The following is a 10,348-nucleotide window of genomic DNA, read 5'->3' as shown; positions in this document are numbered from 1 at the left end:
CCTCCCTCCACTTCTTTGATGATCTCAATGGAGCAAGAATTTGTCAGTCCCCCGTCAATGCCCTATCAGTCCCCTGTCAGTCCCTGCAGTTAATAATGGTGCTTGACTATTTTGATGGGTCCGGATAGGGTGATGGTCTATGTTATTTTTCTATCAGTATTTTATAAAGTGTTAGTTTTGATTACTATTTGAATTAAACAAATATGTTAGATTAATTTTTTAGTTTTATGTAAAGTTATGAATTTAACTATCTTTATCATGCATAATATTCCAGCATACCAGATCTACTTGTTTTTTTTTATTGTTGATTCTCCTAATTGGGAAACAAGATTATATATTTCAAGGGTGCTGTCATATAAGGTTTTATTATCATCCTCAAATTTTCATTTTATTTTTGTGATTTTTCGTTCTTTTACTTAACATTGGCAAAAAAATTATTTTTCATTGATCCATTATATGTTTGCATTGATCCACAAATTTCCATATATGAGATAATTCTCAAAAATCATTAGGGTGGGTGACAACCAAACATATTTTACCGACAGAGGACTGACAAGGGACTGACAGATTCCGACGAGATGTGGGATCCCTTGTTTTTTTAATAGTGAAGCTTTATTGCTAACTGCAAAAAAGACATAATAAACCAAGAAATATAAAAGTTAACGATGAGTCTATTTCTTTATCTAATTTAATCTTTGCTAATCCAATTTAACTCTCATGCAACCAAATAATATGATAGCAAAGAACAAAAATTTCACCTTGGAAAATAAAGCATTGACCTGAAATGAAAAGATAATAGTCAATGAATTTAAAAACACATTCAATTTGCCTATAATCTAAGATAAGGATATGCATCAATATAGATAGAAGGAATATTACGGCTTCTGCAGGGGCATGTTAACATGACATAGAAGCAGCGATGGTGGCAGCATGCACTATAAAGGTCTTCCCACAACGAGGTTCACACAAAGGATTATTAGTTTTAGGACAACTGATCTCATAGGCAGCTTATGCAAACTAATTATCTACAACACAAGCATATATATAAAAGAAAAAAAAAAAAAAGGCAACTTGGTTATATCAAATCTAGATATTAACACAATATCTTTATGAAATGAGACTTTGAATTAAAACTAAAGATTAATATAATACCTTTCTAATAGACTTCCGAATGGTCCATAGACCACCAACATCAGGTAACCAAGCTGATTCACATTTAAAAAAGTAAAGGTAGCCCGAGTCTCCTTGCAAATTCACTAATACTGCCACTTTGTTATATTGAAGATCACCAATCTTCCATCTCTCAAAGTAACTACCGCTTTGTGCATTTGATAGAAGACTTTCAAGGTCTCTACCACTAAATCTCTCAGTCATTGACGCCACTGCCTTAAAATCAATGCCTGCCAATCGAAGTCCAAGCTATTTAATTCACAACAATGATTACTACGTCAAGTAAAAGAATGGAAAAAATCACAAAATAAAATGCAAATATAAGGATGATTACCTACCGTGAAAGAATCTTTAGAATATATAGTCTTGCTTCCAAATCAAGAAAATCTAGAACAACAGTATTTAGAAAACAACGTTTGCGGATCTAAGTAAATCTGGTCAACCGGAAGAATTCTCCGTAGACTACTTCAACAGAGCGATCTCACCCTCACCGAAATCTGTCAATTTCCTGTCAGTCCCTTGTTAGTCCCTTGTCAGTCCCTGTTCATGCCCATCTCTACCGACACACATTGAGGACCTACTACCAAAATTAGTTTAGGCACTGCCGGAATTAATTTGGGTGACCACCATAAATGTATTTTTTTAGAGTTTATAATATTTTGTTTTATTTGACTGTCTCAAGCAATATCATAATTTAACCTAATTACATCTTTGTCCCATTTCCTTCTGCGGAGTTACCAGACAAGGTATGGGGAGGTCATACCTTATAAGCAGGGGCTAGCTAGGAGTGGACGAATGGGGGTCAAGCCCCCCTGTTTTTTGTTTTTTTAATAATATATATATATATATATATAATTTATATCAAATTAATGCATATAATATAAAAACTAATATTTTTAGTGAAAATCTTTATGAGATTTTATTGTTTAGCTATTTAATATTTTACAAACTGATTTATATAATTTCTTTTTTTGTAAGACTCTATAGTTTGATGAGTTGACTTTTTTTTTACAAATTAGTATATATAGGCTAAAAATATTACAGTTTAAAAAATATTATAAAATTTTATAGTTCAACTTTTTGACATTTAATAAATTGGTTATATAGTAACAAATTATTATTATTTTTTGTAAAATTTATTATCTGGCAACTTAATTTTCTAAAATATATGCTATTTAAAAATATATATATATATATTTTTTAAAAAAATATTTGTAAAAATCTTATTTATCTCATTGGCTTTTTAGTTGTCATCTAAAAATTTTTTTAGCTCCTTTTAAAAAATTTTGGCCCTCTTTAAAAAATATTTCTGCCTATGCCCCCTACTTATAAGTACCTTCTGGGAAACTTTTCCAACATTCATACTCCTATTTGTACTTAGCAGATGAGATTAGCTGTTGATTCCGTCTTACTTGCTGAGGGTGCTGAATGCAAAGACCAAGTAGCTGCTTGTACCGTCGCAAAAAAGAAAACCAGCGCCTATACCTTAGATTTGCAACAGATGAACAGTGGTGTCATTATACCCCCCATAAGGATGGAAATGCTGCATATGTGATGAGTTTGATAATCTCTGGCATAATTTAACTGACGGACTAGTCTTATGTGGGAGAAATAAGGAGAATGGAACGAGCGATAATAATCATGCAGTTGAACATTACAAGGAGAAATTATCCTTTGGCCGTAAAACTTGGAACTATTATTACTGATGATTTGGAAGCAGCATGTATTTTATTATTTTTTTTTTTGGAAAAAAGAGCGGGGAGAATCCCTAAAGGCCCAGGGACGTGCACAAGCCTCGGTGGAATAAATGAAGATGCGGGCTACTCACGTGGAGTCTTTGAACCACCCATACACAACCACTATTCACAACTCCAAAAAATGTGCCCACAATCTAGAATTAAACTCTCACCACTCGGTGAGAGCTTTATCGGCGACCCGTGTCACCAAATGAGTCCAAAAAGTCAGTTGGAGCATGTATTTTATTATTATTAATTTTATTTTTATTATTGGGAACCTCCAGGAAGCCATTTGAGTTACTAGTTTTGTCATTGAAGTACTAGTGGCAATTATGCTTTTTAAAACCGGTTTGTGCTTTTTATGATATCATTTTGCACTTTTTTTTGTTATGAAGTAAAAAAAAAAAATTATAATTCGACATAAGTTATTAATGGTGCATATATCAAATTTATTTTTTTAACTAAAATAAATGAAGTGGAGGATTAGATGGTTGGCTTGTTATGTGTGGGTCATTGGACAAATTGAATATCATGTCTCCAACATCCTTGAATTTCTTTTTAAGTGACATGCTAAGGATTGCACATTCAAACTATAGTTGGGCCACTTATGCGGGGGAGTTTATTTATTTAATGCATTTCAATGTGAAATGTTTTAACAGCATAAATTCAGGGTAATAGGTATGCAGTGTTGGACATGAATTCGTATTATTATTTGTGTTGCAAATGAATTCATAGGGTTAGTGATGCCAAGTTTAGTAGTCAATTAGTTCCATAGATAGGTCTGGATTAAAGTTAACAAATGAGTGTTTCAGTGTTTGTCAAGGGGATTAAAATTTTACTCTCTTTCCTGCTACATTGTAATTGGCTTACATAGCCGCATAATATTGTTATGTGCTATATATGCTTCCCCTATCCACCTGCAGTACGTCTGGTTGGTAGAGTGTTAGTCATTAATGGCCTCAATATAACTTCTTTTCTGTTTTGATTTGTGACTTAGCCTTCTTTAAGATATAACCGTTTCTTCTTAAATGAGAATTTGCTGGTGCAAATGATTTTTTGTAACTAAATATGAAAAGCTGGATTCAATTCTCTCTGGCTACTTGATTCATCATTTCTGGCCCAATACAAAATTGGAAAGCATTGCTAGTGAACAATCTATTTAGATGGTTGGAAACATATATATCTTGAATGGCTGCATCAAGATTTGACTTTCTACATAGAAGATTGATCAGTTTGGCTAGCCTAGTATAGTTCTCTTCCTATACAAAAATGTTGGCATTTGACATAGTTAGGCTGTTCTCTACTTAGTAATGCTTACGCTTTAAGCCTATTTAATTATAAAAGCTGAAAATTGATAAAAGAAAAAGGTGTGATGAAACTCATGAAAGTATGCAGTTAAAAGTACAGAACATATTCCTCTTTTGTTCTGTGATTCATCATCTTTCTTTATCAACTTTGTCTTAATTTATTTCCCAAATTTGTACATAGAAGAATGAATTGTAGTATTCCTGATGACATTTGTTTTTTATAGACTCACTAATGTATCTGAGATTAAAATTCACAATACTTTTATTTTTGGATATTATTTCTTCCTATGTTATTTATGGTAGATTTGCTTTGGTAGTGCAAATTTGCTCTGGGAGAAAACATATTTGGTAAATTTAGAACATACATATAACAACACTCATAGTTTTAATATAATGTAGGACCCAATTATAGTTAACTATTTACATTTTATTATAAACATATTTATTTAATAAAATATTAAATCTGGAATATTCTTCAAAAATTTAAAATAATACATTAAGATGTTAAATAGTTTATTTGCACGCATCATGCATGAGCGGGCTTGCATCTACTTATATGACAACATAGAAACAGGATTCGCATGCATATAAATTCATGCAAGGCCAGCTCGAGAGGGAAAATTGCATATCGGGGTTTTTTTTAATGTATTTTGGAAACACATACAATACAATAAAAAACTCATTAAATAATAATAATTTTTCCTGATCTCAACTATTTAAGGCCACTAAAAATAAAAATTAATAATTTATAAAATATATAAAAAAATATTATAAAAAATTCTTAACATTATAATTTTTTAGTATACTATTATTTTTATTTTTTCCTAAAATATGCATCAAAATTCATATTAATCTATTTTAGTTTATGAACTAAATTCAATCTCATCATTAATTTATCATAAAATACACATCATATTTGATAATTTTCTTATGTTTAAATTTTCTATTATTTAAAAAATCTCATGTAAAGAAATATTTACTAAAATGAAAAAAATACCTTTTAAAAATGTAGATGGTACATGATATTTCTCTTATTCTTAATTAAACGATGACTTATGACTTATCATTCATTTATCAAGTCTGTTACGTATATCTCCCTTTTTAATAAAATAATTTCTTTACCCTTTAAAACCCAATATGGGCATAATATAATGTTTAGACACACCTTATATAAAATAAAGGGTATAATTGTTGTGACTTTAAACTAACTTCCATGCAACCATGAAAAATACAGCAAAAGCCTTCTTCAATTCACTCCCGCCAAAGAAATGAACGTTCTTCATGGCCTTCACAAATCTTTCCTCCCTTCCACTGTTCTTCATCTCCTGCAAAAAAACTACACTTTCTTCACAACCTCCTCCGCTCACCACCTTCCCACCATTCAAAACCTCACCAACTTCCTCACTACTTCCTTGCACCCTCACTCCAACTCCATATCTTCTCTCAACAAGCTCCATTCCCTTCTCATTGTTACTGGATTCATCCAAAGCACCTTCTTTCTCAAAGAAACCATTGTAAAGTATGCATCTTTTGGCCTCCCAGAGCTTGTGCTTTCCCTTTATAGAACAACCGCTGCACCCACCTTGTTGCTGCTGAACTACACTGTCCGCAGCCTCTCGGATCATGGCTTTTATGATCATGTTCTTAACTTGTATGCGTGGTGGCGGAGATGTAATTTTCAGTCGGATAATTACACGTTTCCCTTTGTGATCAAGTCTTGTGCAGCTCTTGGTACTCAAAGGTTGGGAAAAGAAGTTCATTGTGTTGTGCTTAAAACTGGGTATGGTGGTCATTCGGTTGTTCAGACTTCTCTTCTGGATATGTATGCTAAGACGGGTTCTATGGAATATGCGGAGAAGGTATTCGATCAAATGTCTCAAAGAGACTTAGTCTCTTGGAATGCTTTAGTTTGCGGTTATTTGACGAATGGGTATTGCCCAGAGGCATTTGAAGCTTTCCGGGAGATGTTGGCTGTTGGTTTGATGCCGAGTGCGAGCACTTTGGTAAGTGTGTTACCTGTTTGCATGATAGTAGGAGAATTAAGTTCTGGTAGATCTTTGCATGGTTTTGCTATCAAATGTGGGGTCTTGGATGATGAAGTTATGACGCCTACTTTGATCTCAATGTATGGTTGTTTCAGTGACTTGAATTCTGCGAGGAAGTTGTTTGAAATGATGCTTGAAAAACACGTAGTTGCTTGGAATGCCATGATATCTGCATATGCTAAAGTTGGTGAACCAGGTGAAGCCTGTGGAGTTTTCCAACTCATGCACCGTTCTGATACGAAGCCTAATTTGGTCACATTGGTGTCTGTTCTTCCGTCTTGCTGTAATCTTGCAAATGCTTGCTATGGTGAGTCAGTGCATGCTATTGGGATTAAATTTGGTCTGACGTATAATGACGGTGTGGTATCTGCTCTTGTGTCAATGTATGCTAAGCTTGGGGAGCTAGATGCAGCTCGATATCTTTTCAATTCGGTGTCAGAAAAGAGCCTTCTATTATGGAACTCCATGATCTCTGGCTACCTTCTGGATGGGCTATGGCACAAAAGCTTGGACATTTTCATCGACATGATAGCTAGAGGTGTTATGCCAGATGCAATCTCAATGATCAGTGTTATCTCTGCGTGTAGCATATCTCAGGACTTGAGGTCTGGTGATTCCACCCATGCTTACATCATTAGAAATGGTTTCGATTCAGATGTGAATGTGATTAATGGGCTATTATCTATGTACTCTGCTTGTCATCGGCTCGATGCTTCTCTCAATTTGTTTCACAAGATGAAGGCAAGAAATGTAATATCTTGGAATGTTTTGATTTCAGGCTTGGGTAAGATAGGAGACACTGAAGGTTCCATGGCTTTCTTTCATCAGATGGGTCAAGAAGGTGTGAAATTTGATCTGATCACCCTGATCAGCATCATCTCTGGCTTTAACCAGGTCGACGAGATAACCACAGGGATGCCTTTTCATGCTTTGGTTATCAAAAGTGGTTACTCCTCCGATACCCAGCTTACTAATGCACTTATAAGTATGTATGCTAATTGTGGTAACATGCAAGCTGGTCAGCTACTTTTCAAACAGTTTAGAGATGAAAAGTGTTGTATCTTGGAATGCTCTGATGACGGGATACCGTGACTGTAACTTATTCGAGGAGGTAATGGTTCTGTTTGATCAGATGAAGATGGGAGGTCAGAAACCTAACTCAGTAACCTTATTAAATTTATTGCCCATATGCATCTTTCACCAACAAGGCAAGTCAATCCATGCATTTGCTCTTAGAAATTTTTCAATCATGGAGTCTTCTCTTCTCACATCAGCCATGTGCATGTATGCTAGATTCGAGAACTTAGATTATTGCTGTCTACTTTTCGAACAGCTGGATAAGAGAAATATTATTTCTTGGAACACAAAGATGTCAGTTTATCTCCAAAGCAGACACATAGCAAACTCTGTTACTTGCTTCAAAGAATTGCTTACGTTAGGAATGCAACCCGATTCAGTAACCATTTTGATCTTAGTTTCCGCCTGTTCTGTTGTGGGGAGTCTAGAGCTGGCTCAGTGCATCACAAGTTTCATAATCCGCAAAGGATTCGATAAAAACATCTCTGTAATCAATGCTCTAATTGATATGTATGCCAAATGCGGGAGCATAGCTATTGCAAAAGAGTTATTCAACACTACACACAACAAAGACACTATCACATGGAGTGTGATAATTAATGCATTCGGGATCCATGGCGATGGTCTTGCCGCTCTCAATCTCTTCTCCAAGATGCAGGAAGCTGGACTGAAACCTGATGATGTTACTATCATTAGCATATTATCAGCTTGCAGTCATTCAGGCTTGGTCAAGGAAGCAAGAGTTATATTCAAGTCAATGATAGAGGATCACTGGATAAAACCACGGATGGAGCATTATGCATGTATGGTAGACCTCCTCGGCCGGACGGGATACTTAGACGAGGCATATGATCTTATTAGGAGGCTTCCGTTTAAGCCCTGTTCCAGTTTGTTAGAGTCACTACTTGGAGCTTGTAGGAGCCATGGAAATGTTGAAATTGGAGAAGCAATTGGTAAATTGCTTCTTGAGTTGAAGAGTTGTAGCTCTAATTCATATGTGATGCTTTCAAACATCTATGCAGTGGATGGAAGGTGGAATGATTCAAAAACAGTGAGATATGATATGGAAATGAAGGGATTGAAGAAAGAACCGGGAGTTGCTCTTATTGTTGACAATTAATTCGGTTATTCTCTTCTCCTGATGGAGTGCATCAGGGAAATATAAAACAATTTTGTCCCTGGTGCAGCTCTGGCTAATTAAGTATAGGCCTAAAGCAGAATTTTAGGAATATAACCTCTAATTTATTTAACAAAAATTAATTTTTACTTAAATTTTATTTTTTTAAAGACCTATTTAAGATATTTGTTTATCATTTTATATTCTACTAAAATTCTTAATTATTTATGATAAAATTGGATATATTTAAAATTTGTGAGCAAATCTCAATGAAGAAAAAAATGTAACAATATAGAAATTGCAAAAGCTCTTTATTTATAATTAAAAAAAATTAAAGATATTTCTCCATAAAATACTTGCCATGATGCCAATATTTTTCTCTATACACATGAATTTAATAGAAAATTAAAGCAACGTATTAAATAATGGAAATAAAAAATAATTAATTTAATAAATAGTTGTTAGCCATATAGTATGAGAATCAATATAATCTAAACTACCAGTAAAACAAAAGTATTGAGATATATAAATAATGATTAAGAGCAAAATCAAGCTCATAATGTATTTAAGGAAAATGTAAACGATATTAATCATAATACATACCCAAAAACACTAAAAAAAATAAAAACTTGATAGAGAGCAAGTAGGATAAAATATTTTGTTTTTAAGAATGGTGTTTGGAAAGAAATCAATACCAGAGTTTTCGTTAAAAATAAAGTATAATTCTCTAACATTTTTTAAACTTACTTTTTCAGTCTCACGTTTTAAATTATAACCTTTTAGTCCCATGTCAGCCAGTCCTTTTGATGGTTTAGGGTTTAGAGGGACTAACATAGTTAAATTAAAATTGTAAATGAGCTAAAAGGTTATAGTTCAAAGTAAAGTTGGAAAAGTAGAGGGGACTGTTTAAGGAATTATACTTAAAAACAATGAATGGAAAACATAGTGACTTTAAGAATGACGTTTGGAAAGAAAACACATAAGACCATCAAAATTGGCCAGAACTGCCTCAACAATTAATGGTTGGCTGGACACCGGCTAAACCTGAAATCTAGCTTGCATAAATTCCTCATACTTCGATCTAAGCATATCCCTTTCAACTTTTGGCACTGAGAGCCCCTCTAAAGCAATGTCCCTCAAAATTCTGTCATCAACAACCAGAAGCCTCAGCATTTGAGGTTGAGGGCCTTGCCCTCAAAACTCGCCGATGGTAATAGAAGCAAGCCGTGCATTTGATAGAAGACTTTCAAGGTCTCTGCCACCAAATCCCTTGATGCCACTGCCTGAAAATCAATGCCAGCCAACCGAAGCTGTTCCATTTACATCAATGATTGATACTTCAAGTAAAAGAATGCAAAAAATCACAAAATAAAATAGAAATATAAAAGTGGTTACCTTCTGTGAAAGAATCTTTAGAATATCCAATCTAGCTTCTAAATCAAGAAAATCCAGGAAAAGAGCATTTAGAAAACAACAATGATGTGACAGGTGCAGGTAGATCAGGTAGGTTGGAAAAATTCTCCATACAGTCCCTTTATTTTTCAAAATGTAACTTTGTAGTACATCTACTTTTTTTTATGCCTTTCAAATCCATTTATTCTTAAAAATATGCCCATCAATAAGGAAAACGGTAGTCATGTTTGCCGTTTATAACCGTCTAGATTTTTTTTAATATTAACATGCTATGATCTTATGACTTGCCATTTTAGAATACTTTAATCAATATAAAATATTAAAAAATGTTAAAAAAAATTTGTAAAGAATTCTTCGGATCCAACTAAGAACTGTGATCCAAAAAATAGTATACCCTAATTCATCATTTAAATTTCCACCCTAGATATCATCCCAATCTCCCTCCCGATCATTGTCGAGTTTCATCTCTCATAACCCTCCCTC

General features: G+C 33.8%; 1 protein-coding gene across 1 annotated transcript; it reads left to right on the top strand.

The window, feature by feature from the left end:
* The first annotated feature begins 5,473 nt into the window (after positions 1–5,473).
* Positions 5,474–8,544, top strand: LOC120283730 (putative pentatricopeptide repeat-containing protein At3g01580). Its single transcript, XM_039290454.1, is given in 2 exon segments — positions 5,474–7,290; positions 7,292–8,544. Coding segments are annotated over 2 exon segments (2,973 nt in total). The 5' UTR covers positions 5,474–5,481; the 3' UTR covers positions 8,456–8,544.
* The last annotated feature ends 1,804 nt before the right edge of the window (positions 8,545–10,348 follow it).

Source organism: Dioscorea cayenensis, chromosome 19 (genome assembly GCF_009730915.1).
Source record: "Dioscorea cayenensis subsp. rotundata cultivar TDr96_F1 chromosome 19, TDr96_F1_v2_PseudoChromosome.rev07_lg8_w22 25.fasta, whole genome shotgun sequence".
Lineage (NCBI taxonomy): Eukaryota > Viridiplantae > Streptophyta > Magnoliopsida > Dioscoreales > Dioscoreaceae > Dioscorea > Dioscorea cayenensis.
Note: the sequence above shows the minus strand (reverse complement) of the source record. Positions and strands in the feature narration are given on the sequence as shown.